This window comes from Bolinopsis microptera, chromosome 1, assembly GCF_026151205.1.
Source record: "Bolinopsis microptera isolate Bmic1 chromosome 1, MBARI_Bmic_1.0, whole genome shotgun sequence".
Lineage (NCBI taxonomy): Eukaryota > Metazoa > Ctenophora > Tentaculata > Lobata > Bolinopsidae > Bolinopsis > Bolinopsis microptera.
The window spans coordinates 12,371,567-12,394,205 of NC_087072.1; the positions used below are offsets into that span (position 1 = coordinate 12,371,567).

The 22,639-nt window shown below is 39.5% G+C and overlaps 1 protein-coding gene across 15 annotated transcripts; it reads left to right on the forward strand.

Annotated features, from left to right (window-relative positions):
* The first annotated feature begins 992 nt into the window (after positions 1-992).
* Positions 993-22,639, forward strand: LOC134814358 (mucin-17-like). 15 transcript variants are annotated; one of them, XM_063822458.1, is made up of 28 exons: positions 997-1,078; positions 1,559-1,672; positions 1,793-1,996; positions 2,218-2,334; positions 3,161-3,265; positions 3,851-3,946; positions 4,273-4,329; positions 4,452-4,514; positions 4,674-4,877; positions 5,015-5,062; positions 10,086-10,124; positions 10,320-10,407; positions 10,551-10,672; positions 10,865-10,963; positions 11,129-11,436; positions 11,995-12,288; positions 12,434-12,484; positions 13,483-14,922; positions 15,720-16,874; positions 17,553-18,734; positions 18,916-18,993; positions 19,117-19,290; positions 19,997-20,115; positions 20,257-20,341; positions 21,095-21,157; positions 21,335-21,466; positions 21,831-22,038; positions 22,167-22,639. In XM_063822458.1, exons 15-28 carry the CDS (start codon positions 11,410-11,412, stop codon positions 22,289-22,291), a joined length of 5,133 nt encoding a protein of 1,710 aa, XP_063678528.1. In that variant the 5' UTR covers positions 997-1,078; positions 1,559-1,672; positions 1,793-1,996; positions 2,218-2,334; positions 3,161-3,265; positions 3,851-3,946; positions 4,273-4,329; positions 4,452-4,514; positions 4,674-4,877; positions 5,015-5,062; positions 10,086-10,124; positions 10,320-10,407; positions 10,551-10,672; positions 10,865-10,963; positions 11,129-11,409; the 3' UTR covers positions 22,292-22,639. The 15 variants fall into 15 exon arrangements, 6 of the variants coding, with proteins under 6 accessions (XP_063678583.1, XP_063678528.1, XP_063678548.1 ...); XM_063822470.1 differs by lacking the exons at positions 11,995-12,288; positions 12,434-12,484 and having other exon boundaries at positions 1,004-1,078; XM_063822478.1 differs by lacking the exons at positions 3,161-3,265; positions 12,434-12,484; positions 15,720-16,874.

Here is a 22,639-nt window from a genome sequence, read left to right on the forward strand (position 1 = left end):
CAATTAGTTCTTCAAGCGACAATACTTAGTTTAACAGAGCGGTAGTGTCAATGATAACTTGCTAACTTTGATTGGGCGCTAACGGTCCCGTGACTGATAGTTTTAACGTTCAGTGCTAATACTATCTAGAGCTCGCTGGATTGCGTTGCTTGTTATCTAGGGAACTACTGTTATATCGGAAATTTGCCATCTCTTTATTAAATAATAAAACTGTAACTTTATTTTGTGTCCTCTTTTTTCCTCTTTATTTCTTCACAGTTACACTCTAAAAACTGTACCGTGTTTGTACATGATGAACTGTTTCCAACGAATTGTACTTGTTGTGTTTTCTGTTGCTTAAATATATTTTCATTTGATGCAGCATGCACTGTTCGCGGAACCAAATATGGCCTATAATTAAATAATTTATCCCAAACTTTTCGAGTTGCGAGATTCAAGTGCAAAGTGCTGAGATTCAAGTGCAAAGTGACTACCACGATTCATGTTTTTCGCTCATCTTGGACTTGGCTTTATTTACGATTGCTAAAGTTTTGGTAAACTTTGCTTGAGGTTATTTTTGTTATTGCATGATGCGCTCTCTGCTTACTGTTTTTTTGCGAGAAATTGTTAGAAATTTCAGATTTGCTTGTCTGCTTCTTCAAGCAATTATCATAGTTCAGTATTTTTTTTCACGTACAGATTTTGAGATATTTTAATGTCGGAAACTATTTCAGTCGCTTTTGATTCCTAAGTATATTATTATTAAGACGGCCCCAACGTTAATGTGGCTCTTGCTATTATATGTGTTGGTTCAGCCGAATTAATTATTATATAATCAAGTTTATTTTTCTTGTTTAGTTAGTTGTCATTCGGCCACACATTAATCAACTTATATTGCAGTACCTTGCTTTTATCAATTAGTATATCAGAATATGTCATTGTAATGTTGCATGGCTGAAATGTAACGCTTGATTTATATATAATAACTAATTGAATTTTGAAATTTAAAAAATCATAAATTTGAAGGTCTAATTGATTAAAAAGAATCTGAAGTTGAGAAAGAACTAGTTGTATGTTGGCGCAGCAGGGAACACTCGAGGTTTGTACTGATTAACTTAATTATTTCTTATCAAATTACGTCTCTGTTATTGTTACATTATTGAATGACTCTAAAACGCGGTGGAAGGTATTTCATTTCTGTAAAAGACAACTGAATCAAATATTATTCAAAAAGTCAATCCTTGAAAGAATTTTTATATACATGTTACATAGAATATTCCTTTTCAATAATTATTTTTCTTTGTGGATGTTTGGTCGGAATGATTCAAGAATCCAAGATGAATCACCGCGTTGTCTGCTGCTATTTATTAATAAAAGTTTGCAAATAATTTCGGCATGCTATGCCGTTTGCGCTCATCTTTAGCAAATAATGTTTAGCCAGCCACCATTTTAGCCGACTAAATTATGGCCAATACAATAAACTAATTTACACTTACAGTGTGCTCGTGTAGACACAAACGCTTTATTTTAGTTCAGATATGCGCATTTAAAAGTTGCCAATGTTAAATTTTGTTTTTAGAGATCAGCGCTTGGCCCGAAACCGGAAGTGATTTTACCGTTCTACCAAGGGAGCAGAAGTCCATCCCCAGAGACGGCAGGTCAAACTTTAGCAGAAGAAAATCACATCGTATTCGTAAGTGGAAAACTAAGGATGCTGTTTTTGAACTTAATTACAGATGCAAACTTTATTGAGGACTCAAAAGAATAGGACGACTATTAGGATTTAGGTGAAGTAATGATCATTACACCACAGATTGGAAGTGAGAAGCCGGATTTACTATTACCTGACTACAGAAGATATGAGACTCATGAACCTTCTGCATCAGACCGTCAAGGATCAACTCAGGTCCAACTTCACAACCCCGGGAGGCAGGATATGAGCAGGAAGAGTGGAAAGGATCGTGCTGCTAAACTTGACTGGAGCGCCAATATTGACAATGCCTCTCCACGATATGAGGTCGGGAATTCCGCATTATTAAACAATACTTCTTTATGACAGGGTGGGCCAGAGAAAACTGATTGTTCTGAATCGCTCACCTTTTTTCGCATTTTATGTCCGATTCTCACATTCTCTGACTTAGTACATGCTTATTGTGTTTTTGCTATAAGAGGGAGGATTATCCATAAACTAAAACTTCAGTAATCTATTTAAAATTAAATATAAACTATCATCCTCAGGTGATCGGCAGTAAACCTGATATTATTTTACCCATGTTCGGCTACCAGTCACCTTTATACAAGTCGCCTGTACCTTCTCGTCTGGACTGGAGTGCAAACATAGAAATAGAATCTCAGGTCTGTGGGTTGTATTTTAAAATAGTTCTGAAAAGCTGGCAGCTAGAAGCTCGAAATAGCGATACACTAGGATAGCGAAATTTAACGGCCAGCTGTGGCATAGTATTAGTGTAAACTTACCTAAGAATCTACAAATAAGGGTGTTGACAGGGCGCTACATTATCCTGTTTTGAGGAAGTTCCTGGGTCAATTAACAGTGGGAAGGAAGGGGGGCTGGGGAGGGGGGGGGGGGGGGGGGGGGGTAATCAACATATTGTGGGCTACAAGATACAACAAGTAGAACAAGACAGGAACTTTGGTTACTGTTGTGATTTGTGGCGCAGAATTACAGGGGTTTCTAACAACATAGATAAATCAGGTTTAACCGGAAATCTCTAACCTAGGTGCTAGGGAAGTAGTAATTAGTAATTAGTAGTAATTACAACAAATTAAAATGAGTATTAAAAAAGGATGGCCTCTGGAGAGAATGGGTCATTTCTTTGATCACATATGTTTCATAGTCTATGAAACGGTTTAGTTTTGTACGTGCTCAATATATGAACGTGCGAGCTATAGTTTAGTGTCTCTTCGACCAATGCTAACAATAATTATCGTATCTGCTCGATAAATGACGCATTTTGTTTTATTTCATTGTCAGGGGAGTAATCATCATAATATTAACATATATAATATAATATACGCTCTGTGCATTTAAAATGTATGGTGAATTGTAAGAAGCTGATTTACGTAGTCAGACTTGACCGCCTTTTAGTTTTTATAATTGCTTACTGATTCGCTCATTATACGTTGGTCACGCTTAAGCAACTTGAATGATTTCTGATTACAGGCTCCAGCCAAAGTGTCTCACCGAATACAGAGCCCCGAGTCTAAAGTAATGAACTGGAATGCCAATATCGAGTCAGCCTCCCCCGGTCCACCTGCTTATGAAGAGGTCCGTCATTGTAGATTCAATGTTTCATCACACATAGCACTAGGAGATAACTTTACTAAAAGTGAAAAGCTACTATCATCGCCTTTAGATAAAAAATCCTCCATATTTAAACTGACTTAAAGTAAAGCATTAGTCATAAATGTTTTCGGGATTTGGATTCAGCAGTCAGCTGAGAGAAAATAGCAGACAGCTGACTGCTGAGAAACAATAGCAACAAGTTGCGTTGTTATGTTGCCAGAAACTATTAAAGAAATTGACCTTCAGGAATAAAATTTAGAATCGAGCAAATATAAATGCAGCAAGTTTTAAGGCTGATCCTTACGTTATCGAAAAACCCCGAAATCATTTTAGAAAATTTAGTTCTGAGATTCTCAGGAAAAGTAAATAGCGCGTAAATAGTTGGAGGGGGTATAGTAAAAGGGGGTGATAGAATTTACATAATATATCTAGTTCATATATTATAAGCTTTATTAATTTAAAATGGGACAAAAGTTGATTATTATTCTTAAGTGTCAGATCCTCAGATTAAATCTCAATTTTAATTTCAACAACTTTTTAAACATTCCCAATTGTGTCTGCTCACAGGAATACAATATGCTTCCCAGTCCCGCTATCGTTGCGCAGAATGCCCCTCTTCTGGAGAATGCCCCACTTCTGAAGAAAACGTGGACACCCAAACAGGTTGGTTCTGTGAAAATTAATCAGCTCGCTATTCGATAATCCCTGTATAACATGTAAGTAGCCTCATCAGTTGAAATCCAGAAGTTGACGATTGTTAAATTTATAAATTATTTTTTGGAATTGACGCACATGTGTGATTATAACATAATTCATACATCCATAGTACTACTACTAGCACTTATCAGGGAAGTAGTGGTTACAAGTGGTTACTAGTAGTTACTAGTAGTTACTAGTGGTTACTAGTGGTTACTAGTGGTTACTAGTGGTTACTAGTGGTTACTAGGTTATTAATTAGTAGATTCTGACGGTTGACAATCTAGACTCAGGATGCAGAGCTGATGCTGGACATGCAGCAAGATGAAGTTATCAGTCGCATCCATTCGGTAAGAGCCTTCCTACTTTTGTACCTTTCTACTTTTCTTGCTGATACTTACGCAAAATTGTTGAAGGATATATAGTAATACAGTTGCTGTTAAATAAAATAAATTACAATATTGTACTCCAGATAAGTGCAAGGGAAAAGACGAGGAAACGTAGATCAGTCACTCAAAGTTTCAAATTGAAAATGGTAAGTGACTGACAACTCCTCTTTAAGTTGTTTGCTTTTTACTGGTATCTGTTTTTACTAGTGGTCCGTATCTGGATTACTTTAATTGAATTTACGGATTCAAATTTTAGATTTTATGTCATAACTTACTATTCAGTGATCTGATTTCGTCTTTTTCAGTTCAACAGAAAACCATCAAGAAAACAGGCTCCATCAAGAGCAGAAGTCATTAGCTACGTTCCAAACAAAACGGAACCCAATGAAAACATTAAAAAACTGAGAGGAAATGTTAACAGAAGGTCGGTGAGGGATGAGATAGCTTCTAACATGATGAGCGCTTATAGAGAGCAACACCGGGCTAAAGCTAAAGAAATCGAGTTCTCGGTAATTTTCTCCCGTCATTCATTTTTCATTCCAGTTATTCAAAAGGGTGAGACAGGACCTGCTAATGCTATTACGAATCACAATATTTCAATAGATTCCATTATGTTGCTACCAGTTCAGTAAATAATCTCCCTCAGTTCCCCATGGAAATCGTACCTCCTCTGGCGAAGCAGTTCATTGACGAGGTGAGTTGAATCATTATTTTTTGCACTCGACACGGTGACGACCATGACTACTACTACTACTACTACTACTATGTCGGAACTAAGTCCGATCTACGTCAGATAACCCCCTCCATATATCCCTGTCCTGCATCAGGGTTCGCAGTTCCTCTTTAGAGTTTGTCCCAGCTTCCTTCAGTAACATAGACAAGTAGCTTTGTCTTGGTCGGCCTTGCTGTGCTCTACCATGCAATTGCATAGGTTCCCAAATCCCATAAGACTAAATCAGTGGTAAGTAGCGCAGGATGTCTGATGCAGTGTCCCGCCATTTTTAGTCTCCTGCTTCGTAACTTGTTTGACAGCCTTGGTAGACTACCTTACAAAGTTATATTGCTGACCTTGTCCTTCCATGAGATACCCATGGCACCATACGCAGCATCTTTGTGTATGTCCCGTCCGAACTTTTTTCTTGAGCCTTTGTCAGTGTCCCGGTTTCTGATCCGTAGAGCAGTACTGACTCAAAAGCCGCTATGAACAATCTAATCTTTAGGCTCTTTGAGAGTTTTGATTTCCAGATATCCTTCAGTCTATGTAGGGCACCCCATGCTTTTCCCTTTCTAACCCTTATCTCCCTATCTGTGCTCTCAATCCAGGAGCCTAAGTAGATGAAATCATCCACATTTTCTATGGCTTTCCCAGATCGACTTTGGAGGTCGCTAGATCGATCCTCCATATTCAATGTCATAACCTTGGTCTTGCCTTCGATAATGTAGCACCAAATGTAACTTCTGGGCGGCGCCAGCCTTTCTCTCCAAATAGGTCGAGTGTACACTGACCGAGAGCCTTTTTGTGAAGGTACTTAGTCTCATGAAGATAAGTCAGCTTGCTATCGGAGACAAAGGAAGCAAGAGAGGAGCAAGAATGTTCAATACCTTAGCTAATATTCAATATCGATACATATATTCGATATTGTTAAAGTCTTGCGGACCAACATGGCGCTACAGTAAGTTGTAATCCTCCAATAGGATTTAGACCATGCTTAACAGAGATTGATTAATCCCACGCTTAATATTAGGATCCTTGATTACTGTAGCTGGTGCCCAAAATTTCGATATAAGATCTACATTTTTGGCATTACAGAAACTTACAAACTCCCCATGCCGTTGGGTGCCCGGTACTGTCCCGGCCCCATGCCACTATCCCGGCCCCATGCCACTGTTTGTCTGTATTTTTCAATTTTACATTTTCCTAAAAAGTCAACGAGCACTGATATTGAGCGTTCATATATTTATAAAAAGATGTCTTTCTAAATTTCCATGGTTAACTTTAATAGAATTATGTCGAAATATTATAAGTTCAGATTACAGAATCGAAAAAATATTTGAATTATAAATTTGCTTTGTTTTCACCGAAAAATATGGCCTTAGTTTATTATCGTATGATTAGGCACAATAACAAGTAAAACTAAAAGCTGAATGCAGTTGATAATAACAAGAAAAATAAATGTTTATATTTAACCAAAAATATTGACATCTCTTCTTTTATTTTCTCTGTCCTTATTGGCAGATGAAGGGCTTCAAGGGAGAGGTTCCAGCTTCGTAAGCTATCCTTGTGACTCTGTGTCTGATTAAGGCATCGGGCATGCAGACAACAGGTGGAAGGGCTACCTTTGCAACTATCTCACCCTTCACGGATACCACCAGGAACTTGCCTTTCAGCTTCATGTCCAGGGTTAGTCCGGGTGGTGTTAGAGTGAACTTGAAGTCCTTGCAGATCGCCCACATCGGATACTCGCTGTCAGGAACATCAGTGACGCAGTCGTTCTCGGTGAAGTCCCCACATCCACCATCCGTGTGCATCGCTTCCAATTTCAAAGTAGCTTTTCCATCAGAACTCTCCGGTAGCGCAACCGAGACCTGCAATTCGATGATGGCCAGTTTTCGGTTGTAAAGCTTGATTAATCCAAGATCTCGTTCCAAGGTCTGTGTTCCCACTCTCTGAGCGAAGGGGTAAAATACCGACTTCTGTCTTCTACGTGACAGCTTATATCCGTACATACGACTTTGTTCTTTCAGTCGAAGGCACTGTATCTGTCGTGCCTCAGAACAGTACACAAGTACGAGTGTCAAAGCTAGCAACGTGGTTAAATGCATTTTAGGAGTTCTTCGGGAAATTGATTCAACAAACGATTGTAACTCGTAATCAATAGAAATGAAACATAGGCATGTTTCAGTTTACGCAGGGTTATTTTTCTATGAGGTCCACGTACCCAGACTATGCGATTGGTTTAACTATACATACAAATATTCGCCTCCACGATGAAGTTTACATTTTGTCAATTGATAAATTACATATGCTGGGGCATAATGATAACTTTACACCCCCCACATGTGTAATGTGTATTGGCTTCACGAGCTCCTTGTTGCGAGTTTCAGGCATCCTGATAAAAATATTTTGTTTTCGGGCCCGCTAAAAATACAGGATATCCACCTGATATCTGATTACTTAAATCGGACCTAGTCTACAATAGATCTACTGTTGTCTACGCTAAGTTTTAAAGATAGTTTTTAGAAAATCCCGTCCAAACTTGTTTCTTGAGCCTTCGTCAGTGTCCAGGTTTCTGATCCGTAGAGCAGTACTGACTCACAAGCCGCTATGAACGATCTAATCTTTAGGCTCTTTGAGAGTTTGGATTTCCAGATATCCTTCAGTCTATGTAGGGCACCCCATGCTTTTCCCTTTCTAACCCTTATCTCCCTATCTGTGCTCTCAATCCAGGAGCCTAAGTAGATGAAATCATCCACATTTTCTATGGCTTCCCCAGATCGACTTTGGAGGTCGCTAGATCGATCTTCCATATTCAATGTCATAACCTTGGTCTTGCCTTCGTTTATGTGAAGTCCCACGCTCGCTGCCGCTGATTCTACTCGGAGCAGGAACTCGTTAGCCTTATCCAAGTCCTCAGATATAAGTGCTATATCATCTGCAAAGTCCACATCGGTGATGATCTTGGGCCCACTCTTCTGCTTGAACGACCATGATTGGTCCGTTTTTGTTATGAGAGTTAACAGTTAGGGGCTAGAAACTTAGGGCCAGAAAATAAAAAGGAGAAAGGAAGGTTTGGACGGCCCAAATTGTGGCTATTTTCTGTCCTAAATTTCGGCTAAGGTGAGTGAGTAACGTTGTGCAATGTAGAATAAAGTGGTCTAAAAATAGATAATGTAGCACCAAATGTAACTTTTGGGCGGCGCCAGCCTTCCTCTCCAAATAAGTCGAGTGTACACTGACCGAGAGCTTTTTTGTGAAGGTACTTAGTCTCATGAAGATAAGTCAGCTTGCTATCGGAGACAAAGGAACCAAGAGAGGAGCAAAAATGTTCAATACCTTAGCTAATAATCAATATCGATACATATATTGGATTTTGTTAAAGTCTTGCGGACCAACATGGCGCTACAGTAAGTTGTAATCCTCCAATAGGATTTAGACCATGCTTAACAGAGATTGATTAATCCCACGCTGAATATTAGGATCCTTGATTATTGTAGCTGGTGCCCAAAATTTCGATATAAGATCTACATTTTTGGCATTCCAGAAACTCACAAACTCACCATGCCGTTGGGTGCCCGGTACTGTCCCGGCCCCATGCCATTATCCCGGCCCCATGCCACTGTTAGTCTGTATTTTTCAATTTTACATTGCTCCTTAAAGGTCAACGAGCACTGATATTGAGCGTTCATATATTTATAAAAAGATGTCTTTCTAAATTTCCATGGTTTACTTTAATAGAATTATGTCGAAATATTATAAGTTCAGATTACAGAATCGAAAAAGGATTTGAATTATAAATTTGCTTTGTTTTCACTGAAAAATATGGCCTTAGTTTATTATCGTATGATTAGGCACAATAACAAGTAAAACTAGAAGCTGAATGCAGTTGATAATAACAAGCAAAATAAATGTTTATATTTAACCAAAAATATTGACATCTCTTCTTTTATTTTCTCTGTCCTTATTGGCAAATGAAGGGCTTGACGGAAGAGGTTCCAGCTTCGTAAGCTATCCTTGTGACCTTGTGTCTGATAGCATCGGGCATGCAGGCAACAGGTGGGAGGGCTACTTTTGCAACTATCTCCCCCTTCACGGATACCACCAGGAACTTGCCTTTCAGCTTCATGTCCAGGGTTAGTCCTGGTGGTGTTAGAGTGAACTTGAAGTCCTTGCAGACCGCCCACATCGGATACTCGCTGTCAGGAACTTTAGTGACGCAGTCGTTCTCGGTGAAGTCCCCACATCCACCACCATCCGTGTGCATCGCTTCCAATTTCAAAGTAGCTTTTCCATCAGAACTCTCCGGTAGCGCAACCGAGACCAATAATTCGATGATCGCCAGTTTTACGTTGTAAAGCTTGATTAATCCAAGATCTCGTTCTAAGGTCTGTGTTCCCACTCTATGAGCTAAGGGGTAATATACCGACTTCTTTTTTCTACCTGCCAGACTATATCCGTACATACGACTCTGTTCTTTCAGTTGAAGACACTGTATCTGTTGTGCCTCAGAACAGTACACAAGTACGAGTGTCAAAGCTAGCAACGTGGTTAAGTGCATTTTGGGAGTTCTTCGGGAAATTGATTCAACAAACAATTGTAACTCGTAATCAATAGAAATGAAACATAGGCATGTTTCAGTTTACGCAGGGTTATTTTTCTATGAGGTCCACGTACCCAGTCTATGCGATTGGTTTAACTATACATACAAATATTCGCCTCCACGATGAAGTTTACATAATATTTTCAATTGATAAATTACAATGATAACTTTACACCCCCCACATGTGTAATGTGTATTGGCTTCACGAGCTCCTTGTTGCGAGTTTCAGGCATCCTGATAAAAATATTTTGTTTTCGGGCCCGCTAAAAATACAGGATATCCACCTGATATCTGATAACTTAAATCGGACCTAGTCTACAATAGATCTACTGTTGTCTACGCTAAGTTTTGAAGATAGTTTTTAGAAAATCATTAAAACGCACATGTTAGTATCCTCAGACAAAGTTAGTACGCACGGAGACTGGGGAGCTCGCTTACGTGAGTTCAGTTCTAGCTATGTTATTAATTAAACAATACGTTCCTCTCTCATGTTGGTTTATAAGATTATTGAACTTATAGTTCTCTCTTGACTATGGAGAAAATAGGTTATATCTTTAATCTTTATTTAATTAAACAGTTAAATTAGGTAAATTAATTATGCTATTTAAGTTACACTACAACTAATTTTTCCAGGAGTTGGATGAAGAAGAGGGGTATTTGTTGAGAAACTGTGACAAACACAAATACTTGAGGCGCTCTCAAACTGACCCTAGACCTCTCGGTAAGTTGCTTACTCGATCACTATAAACTGTTTAACGAGATGTTAAACAGTCACTAGTCACTAGTCACTAGTCACTAGTCACTAGTCACTAGTCACTAGTCACTAGTCACTAGTGGTATTGATACCTGTCCTCCCCATAACAGATCTGTTGGGAAGTCCAGAGAGGACGGAGTTTGGTTCGGTGATAAGGAGATCGGGGACAGTGTGCCTTCCTACAAGTAACCAGCAGCTTTCTGAGCTGGAGTTACAGGGTCTTACTGACTTGGTGAGTACAAGGAAAACAAGTAGTAACTATAGTAACTAGTAGTGTAACTATGGTAACTAGCAATGTAACAGTCTGGGTACTATATTGTTTCAGTTATTTGACAATTGTGAGCGATTCATAAGACAGTGATAAGCCATGAATTATCTACACAATATATCCAGCTCCTCTTGTCTTGATCCGTATAACTCACAGATGGGTTACAAGAAACTGTGTCGGATAGAAAAGCAGTACACGACACAGAGTGTAAACATCATCGATAGGAAACTTTCATTAGTTGAACAACTGAAGCAGGTCTAGATTCAATTTTATATTTTCTGTTCTCTTTACTTGGGGGGGGGGGGGGGGGGGGGGGGCCCTTACTTATACCCTTCAATTTAAAGCTATTTTCCGCTGTTATTTTGTTAGTTGACAGTTGCAGAAACTTTCCTAAATAACCCAACTTCTCTCCCTGCCCAGCTACCAAAAGAAGAGTGTATGATCCCAACACCGCCACCATCTACCCCCACTCCAACCCCTCCTCCCTCGCCCGAAGAGGAGGACTACACTCCCATCCAGTACCAATACGTTGTGCCAACTGTACAGACGCGGGTTGCCTCTGCAGAGGACTCCACCAGACCCGTATCTCGAAAGTACACCGAGGTGTTGACTCCTCCTGCAGTTACTCCTATTCCTGAGGTGGAGGAGGATGTTAAGGAGGAGGAAATGCTGCTGGAACACTTCCAGACACTCCGAGCCCAATGAGCTTGAGAGCCTTTACTCGGGTGGTGAGTACCGCTTTATAATTTAAGACGAACAACTCAAGGCTGAAATGACATTTTTAATCTTTTAACAAATATAAATTTTCTTGCATTTCGTTGATAACTTGAAAAGTTATAGCAGATGAGCTACTTTATTAAGATATTACAACTTTCTTCCGTTCGATCAATTTCTTAAATATTATATATATATTTCAATATTTCATTATCGCCGTTTGATATTCACGATTTATCCACATCAGCGTTGTTGTGGTATAAATGAATAAAGATTGGAACACGTGGTTTAACACATAAAGTATAAAATTTAGCTAAACTTGAGAGTGTTTTTATCAAGTATCACTCCCGTTCATGCATGTTACTAGCTCTTTATTCTCGGAACAGCAAAACAGATCGGAGTTTTATATCTCTTTTATAACTAACGTTTAATTCAAACTGATATAAACATGAAAAGCATGAACAAATCTTTCTAATATCAACAATTAATTTTTCCTGGAATATAAAGATTCTTTCTAAAACGCACATGTATTATCCCCCATAAAAAGCAGTTTCTTTATCATAAAATTTCAGAAAAGAAGTGAGTCTACCGGGAGTCTGGACAGTTATTGTGGAAAGTTTGTGGATGATATCTTACTGCACCTCTCTTTCGAGAAGCAAAAGTCTAAATCGCCTACACTAGTGGAAGAAAAAAACCTAACTTACACAATAGCGGATGAGAAAAACCTAACCTACACCATAGAACGAAGTTACTCAACAAGCAGTGGTCGAAGTGTGTGTGTAAAGCTTGTTGATGAAGTGTTTCATCTCAGTACCCTCGAGAAGGAACCTAGTCCAACACCTCTTCCGAGCATATCCAGTAGGAATGTAAGTAATGTGGAAATATATCAAGTATTTGAAATATGTGTTTCAATTCCGCTTGAAGACGTAAAGAACCACTCATACTCATTCGATGCACACTGTACATTGTACACTATACACTGTACATTGTTTGAAACTGCTGTTTTGGCAGGATGTCACCATCAGCAGCGTGTCAAGAGCAAGCGACATGACTGATGACAGTGTAGGTTATTCTAGCATGAAGGAGGCGCTCTCTTTTCAGAGGCATTAAAAATGAAAAGAGGAACACTCCTTCTCAAAGCATTCAAACTAAATGGAACAGCTTTCCTTTTAAAAGCACAGTTCTTGCACAGTTTTTTCCATAGTTATAGCTTCATAGTATTACTATTTAAGCTTTTTATTGGTACAGATTACAAAGAAAGTGACTAGAATAGGAGGAACTGCTTAATAAGATTATTTTTAGTTCAAGGTTTAAGGGCAAACTTTGGATCTAAGTCTTTGCTTTCAGCCTATAATTGATGATCAATCAAACCGAAAAATCACCAACAATATGCTTCTCCTCTGACGATGTTCATTATGAATGATGGGGAGACCTGCCGAATGCCAGCCGACCACTCATTCTGATGACTGTTAGGATAGTTTAAAAACTCCCCCATGTCCCACTTGGTTTAGACTTTGGTGTGATAATTTGATGATTCTGTTTAATCCAGAGAATGTCAACGTGGACGTCCATTCAACTCATGAAGTTGTATCTCGAATTCGGTTGCAATTTGTAGCCTTCGATTTGTCGTTTTACAACGGAATTTTGATAAATATTTCCGATTTAATTTCATCTTCCAAGTCTCTTAAAAACTGGGCAGAATTTCAACATTTGTCTACCCTACTAATCACAGCATGCGAAGGATGGATAATTCGATCTATTTAATTCTTAATGATAGCCCGCATGTTAATTTTAATGGTCATGATAATTGTTTTGATTATTTCCTTCAACTACATGGTCCTGCATGATGAAGTGTTTCACGTAAACTACTGAGCTAACTCGCCTATAAAAATGTACTCTTGCACCAGGCCAACCGAGCATGTAATATATAGAAGATTATACTAAATACTTGTACATAATATTATCTGTATATTGATCGTACATAATACGTCAGAGTTCTCTTACAATGTGGGTAACTAGAAATTATAAATCTGTGATTTCTATATTCATAGAATTTTCAGGAAAACCAACGGAAGTCGATCTTAGATGTGACCCCTCCTCTAACCCCAGATGAAATGGAAATAGCTGCTATCGCCGCTCAAAGTCGTTCTAGCAGTGGTCTTAGTAACTATTGTGAAAACTTTGTGGACAAACTATTGTTCCGTATTTCTATAGAGAAAGAACCGGATGAGTTAGAACATGTTCCAATACCTGTCAGTCGCTCTAAAAGTGGTCTCAGTATTTATTGTGACAACTTTGTGGACAAACTTTTACTTCGCATTTCCTTAGAGAAGGATGAAACCCCTCCCCTTACTCCAGATGAGATGGAAGTTGATCCTATCGCAGAAAGTTTCAGTCGCTCTAGCAGTGGCCTTAGTAGCTACTGTGGTAAAGTTGTGGACGATCTTTTGCTTCACATTTCTGTAGAGAAGGAATCTGTCTCACTTGTACCAACAGAAAAAGACCCTGTTGAAGAGTCTGGACCCATCTACACACCTGTTAGCAGCCAGAGCTTCTGCAGCAGCTCTCGTAGCAGCTCTCGTAGCAGCACTAGCAGCAGCTCTAGCAGCAGCTCTCGTAGCAGTAACATCAGTGGTTTTTGCGACAAATTAGTAGATGATCTGTTGATTCGTATTAGAGTAGAAAAAGTAAAATCGGTTTCACCAATTCCCATCAAAAGAGAACAAACACCGTATCATAATATGGATAAAACTCTTCCTCTAACCCCGGATGAAATGGAAATTCTTCCTATCGCTGCTCAAAGTCGTTCTAGCAGTGGCCTTAGTAACTATTGTGAAAACTTTGTGGACAAACTATTGTTCCGTATTTCTATAGAGAAAGAATCGGTTTCACCAACTTCTATCAAAAGAGAACAAACACCCCCACTTACCCCAGATGAAATGGAAATAGCTGCTATCGCCGCTCAAAGTCGTTCTAGCAGTGGCCTTAGTAACTATTGTGAAAACTTTGTGGACAAACTATTGTTCCGTATTTCTATAGAGAAAGAATCGGTTTCACCAACTTCTATAAAAAGAGAACAAACACCCCCACTTACCCCAGATGAAATGGAAATAGCTGCTATCGCCGCTCAAAGTCGTTCTAGCAGTGGCCTTAGTAACTATTGTGAAAACTTTGTGGACAAACTATTGTTCCGTATTTCTATAGAGAAAGAATCGGTTTCACCAACTTCTATAAAAAGAGAACAAACACCTCCACTTACCCCAGATGAAATGGAAATTGCTCCTATCGCCGCTCAAAGTCGCTGTAGTAGTCGCCTTAGTAACTATTGTGAAACATTTGTCGACGGACTCTTGTTCCGTATCAGTATTGAAAAAAAGCCAACACCAATCCTCAGAGAACCATATCCAGATGAAAAGCGAGTTTCTTCAACGGCATCTCCAATTGAGAGTGAACCTACTCCTGCCTCGTTGATAATTGATATACCAGAATCACCGTTGCAAGTATATTTTATATTATGTGCATTTTGCTCATGCATGAAATGTTATGCTGTTATTGGCATGATTTTTGCTTTGTTTGGTTGCGAAGTACTGTTTTGCATGCGTCATGTCTGGTGATTAACCAGTTGAACATTTACAAAATAATCACCCATTAGCCATTACCCATACGAGAAAGTAAATTTGAAGTGCCTCACCGCATGTTACCACCTTACAACTACTTCATCGCATGCCCGTTTATAAGAAATATTAATCGAATACTCTTCTTGTTACATTAGAGTAACTTTACTGTAGCTCTACTAGAGTTGCCGTGTACTCGGTTAATTGTCAGCCGTAAAAAGTGGCATTTTTTCAAAAAATATAGTTGTTTTTACTGAAGTACGTGATTTTTCGTTCATAAGGGTGTACAAATAGCGGAGCTCGCATGTATGCATTAATTTTATTTGATGTTTTTCTTGTTAAAGCTGCACGTGGAAATTTCATCACAAATCATGCATGTTGCTATATATTTTCCTAGACTTCAGCTTATTTTAATAAAGTTTGATTTCTTCTTATGTGCACTACATATTGCATGAGTCTGTTGAACCACAAGCTAATATGTCCCGTACATTCAAATCATCTGCTTTATTACAGATTTATCAACATTAATCTCATGCCAACTAGCATGCTATCAGCCGTTTTTGAGTTTCCATAACTCATGGTAAAACGACTGACCCCACAAAAAATAGAGAAATATATGATTGCGAAGAAACAAAAACGGCTTTTATCATCAGTGTCTCTTTCTTTATTCATAGAACTTTCAGGTTGAGAAACGGAGCTATTCCAGAAGTAGCGGAAAAGATCTCTGCATTAAAATTGTGGACGAAGCTTTTATTCTTAGCACCGTTGAAAAAGAGAAACCAATCTCAGATAAAACTCCTTGTCTTACTCCGGATGAGTTAGAACATGTTCCAATAGCTGTCAGTCGCTCTAGTAGTGGTGTCAGTATTTATTGTGACAACTTTGTGGACAAACTTTTACTTCGCATTTCCTTAGAGAAGGATGAAACCCCTCCCCTTACTCCAGATGAGATGGAAGTTGCTCCTATCGCAGAAAGTTTCAGTCGCTCTAGCAGTGGCCTTAGTAGCTACTGTGGTAAAGTTGTGGACGATCTTTTGCTTCACATTTCTGTAGAGAAGGAATCTGTCTCACCTGTACCAACAGAAAAATACCCTGTTGAAGAGTTTGGACCCATCTACACACCTGTTAGCAGCCAGAGCTTCTGCAGCAGCTCTCGTAGCATCACTAGCAGCAGCTCTAGCAGCAGCTCTCGTAGCAGTAACATCAGTGGTTTTTGCGACAAATTAGTAGATGATCTGTTAATTCGTATTAGAGTAGAAAAAGTAAAATCGGTCTCGCCTCCTCCCTCTGAGAAGGACTCATCTCCTGTTGAAAGACTCCCAACTCCCGTGGAAACTGCGAGGCAACATTCCAGCAGGAGCTTGGATAGCTATTGTGGCAGGTATGTAGACGATATGCTTGTTCGTATCACTGTGGAGAAATCACCCTCACCGACTGAAGGAGACCAAGCCCCGTCTCCTAGTTCCAGCAGCCGGAGTAGCACATTGAGTACACCTACAGCAAGTCACCGGAGCAGCTCTTCTAGAAGCTTGGACAGTTTCTGTGGCAAGTTTGTAGATAAACTCCTGCTTCGCATATCTGTAGACAAAGTACCCAATCAGAGGAGTCTTTCTAGTAGCAGCGGAAAGAGCTTCTGTGTTAATCTTATGGACGGAGTGGTCTTCCAAAGTACTGCCGAGAAAGAAACTAATCCGAGCTCGCCTGCTGATCTCTCATCTGTCCGCTCGCCTGTCAAAGAAGAATCTTCTTCTTCTTCTTCTCCTTCTGCTGGAGACCCCTCAACTCCTTATCTTCCTCATACTCCAGCACCAACTCCTACTGAAACTACTGCACAATTGGTCAGTTATTTTAAATACTGGCAGCTGCAAATTATCCCTGTGACTCCTGTTCATGTCATGCTGTGCTGATTATTGGCATGCGTTATCCGTCACAATGTTGTTGCATGATTCACTTTTACATTTTGGTTTCAGATGTTTGCATGAATTTTGTTTTGTGTTCGGTGTTTTAGCTTTGGTGATGGTTGCACATTGCATGATGTTATAAATTTTGTTCAACCAAATTTCACAAAAAATGAATAAGTTGTCATCTGTGTTTTTTTCAAGATATTCAGCCGTTGTATTAAATTGTCCAGCTGACTGCTGTTCTGTAAATCATGCATGCTGATATTATGCTGATATTATGCTTTTATTGAATCAACTGATATGACCTTTTAACACACATGTTTATTGGTTGGCAACTATAGTCGACACACGCCTTTGTACTTTGTAGCAACAGTAATTCAACGTACTTTAACTTTAACTATTTACTGAGAATCGATACCAATTATTCCAGGAAATGTATCACGTCTCACGTCTGTGCTATCATTTTCAGAAATTCAAAAACCACATTCAATTTTAACTTCTCGCCATCAAACTTTCTTACTAAATTCTTCCGCAGCTTAATCACTAAGATTTCTAAGTAAGTAAGGATTAGCTAATTCATGATAGTAAAAGTTTCTTTATTCATAGAATTTTCAGGCGAGCTCAAGAAGCTATTCCAGAAGTAGTGGTAAAAGTTACTGTGTCAAACTAGTTGATGAAGTGTTTCATCTCAGCACCGTCGAGGCGGCTAAATCAATTACGCCTATACCGATTGAGAGGGAACAGACTCCATATTATGCTGCATCTCCCAGTCCATCTGTAAAGGAGCCTACACCTGCACCAGCTGAGCCTACTCCCTCGCCCCTAAAGGAGCCTACTCCCTCACCAACTGAGCCTACTCCTTCACCAATTACAATTGAGAAGGATCTTGTTCCTCCGATTGAAAAACAATATGTTATCAGAGAATCAGACAGAGATGATACTGCCACAACTAGTTTTGTGTCAGGAATTGCACATTCTATTTGCTTGCAGGATCAGTTTGTGGAAGGTGCAGAATCTGATTCAGAATCTTGTGCCAGCTACACTCGCACTCCTGAAATATGGAAACTAACTCCGCTTCCTCCAGTTCAATCAGCTAGGTCTCCCACCCCCAGTGTGAAATCAGTTGGAGAGAAATCACCCAGTGAGGGAACATCTCCTCCACCATCTACAGTAGTGGTGTCTGCACCTGCTTCACCACGCGAGGCAACAGTTGTCATGTCTAGTAATAGTCCTTCCGAACAACAGGAACCTAGCGATTCTTCTTATGTTTCCGCCTCAAGAGATGCAATCGCTTCTCCTGCATCTGACGGTGCTTTAAGTGATGACGAATACCAAGCTTACGCAGAATCTGCTTACTCGGACGATTTTGCGAGCGATGATGAAGTACAAAAGTCAAAAACATCATCTCCCTCCCCCCTGTTAGCATCATCTCCCTCCCCCCTGTTCTTTAACCGGACCCCTACAGTGGTCAGAACCCCCGAAGAAGAGGAAGAAGAATCTAAAAGTCCCGCCCCCTCTCCCCTGTTCATCAAACGGTCTCCCCCAGTAATCAGAACCCCAACAGAAGAAGAAGCTAAACGAGAGAGGATGGACCGGGAGAAAACCGCACCTGCTGGCCTAGAGCGGGAGGTTCGAGTCTGGCAGCCACTCCCACCTCCCTCACCCTCACCTTCTCGACTATCTGTAGGAACTCCTGCCAGGCATTCGGCAGGCTCTCTCAAACCTTTGAGCTTGAATAAGCTTAAAGCTGGAATGAACCAATGGAGAATTCCTCCGAAGAGCTCCAACCGATACCTGGTAATCTCGGGGCCTGGTGTCTGGTGAACGTGAAGCACATTCTCCTGGCCTCTGTGCTTGGGAGACAGAGACTTATTCCAAGTCGCACCCAAATTTAATCTTCAAAAGCACTTTTTATCCCTTTTCAAATAAAAACAATTGTGATTGTAATTCAGGTGAGACTAATTAATTGTACCTTCAGCGGAGGAGAGTTAAAATAGAGCTTGACCCAGAGTCTCCCTATATAATACACCATGTTGATAAGCAGATAGCTGTTCAGGTTGGACTTTATTTCTATTTCTAACAACCTAGATTTAAGAATAATCAGATGTTGATCTAACAGGATACATTCTTCAATTAAAATTTCAGCTGCACTGTTCTTTAGCTCGGGTAAATGTTACAGCTAGCGCAAGACGAAATGGACTCAACTAGAAACGAGGACAGATTGCATGATTTCATGAAGTACAAGAGAAAGTTCAACAAAATGAGCCAGAAAAAGCGGATTGAAGAGTTGAGTGAGCAGGAAGTGCGGAAAACTGAGATAACCAATAGTGTTTACCTCGGAGGGAAAACCAATGTGAGTTATATTTGTAGTGTTTACCTCGGAGGGAAAACCAATGTGAGTTATATTTGTAGTGTTTATCTCGGAGGGAAAACCAATGTGAGTTATATTTGTTGTGTTTACCTCGGAGGGAAAACCAATGTGAGTTATATTTGTAATGTTTACCTCGGAGGGAAAACCAATGTGAGTTATATTTGTAATGTTTACCTCGGAGGGAAAACCAATGTGAGTTATATTTGTTGTGTTTACCTCGGAGGTAAAACCAATGTGAGTTATATTTGTAGTGTTTACCTCGGAGAGAAAACCAATGTGAGTTATATTTGTTGTGTTTACCTCGGAGGGAAAACCAATGTGAGTTATATTTGTTGTGTTTACCTCGGAAGGAAAACCAATGTGAGTTATATTTGTAGTGTTTACCTCGGAGGGAAAACCAATGTGAGTTATATTTGTAGTGTTTACCTCGGAGGGAAAACCAATGTGAGTTATATATGCTGTGTTTACCTCGGAGGGAAAACCAATGTGAGTTATATTTGTTGTGTTTACCTCGGAGGGAAAACCAATGTGAGTTATATTTGTTGATACCCTGACAATGGATTTTGGGAATTTTATTTCAAACTTAAATGTCATGATAGTATCAACTTTGAACAATCAGTCAAGAGATAGCTGGAGATATTAGACATATTTCCTTTTTATCAACAAACTTATTCCTGGATATTTTCAGATGAACAACAGACTATTACCCTTACCTTCGCCACCAAGATCGCCTCCCTCAAGTGACTCTGCGCCTTCTCCTGACGAAAAGGAAGGATTCGATTCTGAGAAAGATGCGGGACTCTTGAAGTATGTTTATTTTACTATTGTTTGTTTATAAATGAAGATATTTGTTATATTTCACACTTTCGTGCGGTGAGATGTTAAGCTAATCCTGCCTGTTTATATTTTGATTGACATCTTAAATTTTAAAAACGGACATTCTTGCAGGATACTAGATCAAATCAGGAACCTGACGAATGCCAGTATTGGAGAAATGAAGACCTACAATGCACCACCACTCGACGTTCATGCTGTAAGTAACAATTTGTAAGGACGCTATCGATCCTGTGGACTGTATAGCGTGGATGCACAATTCTAATTTATATTTAGCTTTTTAAAGAGTCCTGCTCATGCTTATCACCCTTCAAAATATGCGTTCTAATCAGCAACTAAAACTTTGTAAAAGGTAAGAGCTAAAATAGTAAATTAAGGAGGTAGAGGATCCTCGGCCTCGTTTAACAAGGAAACGATCTTCTGGTCCTAGTGTTAACGAGACTATCGCTGAGATTAAAAGTTATGATATGCCCCCTCAAGAGATTTGTGATGTGAGTTATATGGATTATTAGTGTTTCTTTTATTACAAGACCTTTCTTACACTGATCTGATAGTTGATACAGATCTCAACAGATCCCATATAAAAACAGATACCAATAAAAACTTGATACCAATAAAAACTTGAACTAAATGAACTTCAAAAAATCTTTACTCGTTTTGTTTTCTGGATCAGCAAATTATCTCAACGAACCTGGCGAGGTCATCTCAATATGTTCAATCCTAATTTATTCGTCTTATCTTTACCTTCATTGTTAACTGTTTTCATGTTAAATTGGATATATAATATGGATTGTAAATTATAATATGTTTAATGTACATATGAGACAGGAGAAACGCTATCTTAGGACGCTAGGAGGATCAGGACTGTAACGTCCTTGATAAATGTAATAGATTTGTAGCGTTGTAATTAGTTTAAATTATGAGCATAATGACATCTAAATAATGTTTTCAGGTGGTAAAGTGTGTGTACACGATTCTTGGTGAGAATCCTAGACGTCTAGATCACTGGCAGGAGGTGAGGAATTTAGTTTGTAGTTTAGTATATCTTTTGGCAGCTAAGTTAGCTTGTTATTTTGGTGCCCTAACTTTGCTACACGTTGTATACCTCTCGGCCGCCCGATCAAAAGGGGTTGCAGCGTGTGTCAACCCTAACTATCCTTGACCCAGCAAATGCTAACTTGCATCGTTTCAGTGTGTGGTTTTGTTGAGTAAGCTGGGAAGAAAGCATGTGAGGAAACGAGTACTGAGAATGAGAAAGGATAGAGTAACTCCTGAGATGAGAGAGGAGGTCAAGAAACTGTTGGCAGGATGGACCTCCTACGATGTAAGTTATTCTTCCAGGACCAGAGGGTACCCAATTTTCAATTTAGAGTCCTTCCTACGATGTAAGTTATACTTCCAGGACCAGAGGGTACCCAATTCTCAATTTAGAGTCCTTCCTACGATGTAAGTTATTCTTCCAGGACCAGAGGGTACCCAATTCTCAATTTAGAGTCCTTCCTACGATGTAAGTTATACTTCCAGGACCAGAGGGTACCCAATTCTCAATTTAGAGTCCTTCAAAGGGAGTATTATAGGCGCAGGCATTTAGGCGCAGGCATTTATTCGGTTTTGAATAATACTGTTAATCGGTCGTCTGTGCGACTGCAACCAGACTTGTAATTATTATAGTCTCTTTTCTCCCCCAGATTGCTCAGCGAAGTAGGGTTTGTGTGCTGTTCTTCATCTGGTGTAAAGAAATCTGCGATCTAAACGAAAGTCCTGAAGACAACCCGCTCCTACCCATTGTCATGGGGCGGTTCATGAACAAACGAAACAACAACTCAGTTATGTCCAAGATCTTCAGTCAAAATCTCGGCAGTGGCAGGAACTCTACTAACCCCGAAATACTCCCTGGTTAGTTCAACTTTCAACCGTTATCATTCTCAGTATCCTTTTATATGCTTTAAAAAACACGTATCTAACAAATATATTCTCTCAGCCCCACCTTTAGCTTCTCCCTCATGATTTTACTCCACTCACAGGCGAAGAGAGTCGTCGGATGGTGATAGCTGCAGCTCGAGCCTTCAGAATGAACCGGGCTAAGAGACGAAACAATGTTTTACCTTCAGTTTCTCACACTCCCTCAGCCTCACGCACCCCTGCCTAGTGGAAGAGGCGGAGAACATTAAACAAACTGTGAAGGAGTTGTTTTATTACTTTGAGAGTGCCAGTTTTAATTTAATGACTTATACAGGGTCTCTAAGACTTCTTCCTATTTATATACTGGAGTTCAACTTCTCGGACGATCAAATCTTATTTTCTCAGAGATCAGTAATGGTGCGTGTGTGTGTGTGTGTGTGTGTGTGTGTGTGTGTGTGTGTGTTTGTGTGTGTTTACCTGTAGTGACTGCCATACTGGCCGGTTCGAAAACTCTTTCTGGAACTATTTAAAGTATGACTCACAATTTATCCTTATATTCTAAAGTACATTTTTAGACTTAGAATTTAGAAATCAA

Coding starts and splice junctions, on each gene's coding strand:
- LOC134814358 (XM_063822458.1), top strand. CDS start 11,410: ATGAGCTTGAGAGCCTTTACTCGGGTG. Junction 12,289..12,433: donor CGAGCATATCCAGTAGGAAT/GTAAGTAATGTG, acceptor CTGTTTTGGCAG/GATGTCACCATCAGCAGCGT. Junction 21,158..21,334: donor GTCTAGATCACTGGCAGGAG/GTGAGGAATTTA, acceptor GCATCGTTTCAG/TGTGTGGTTTTGTTGAGTAA.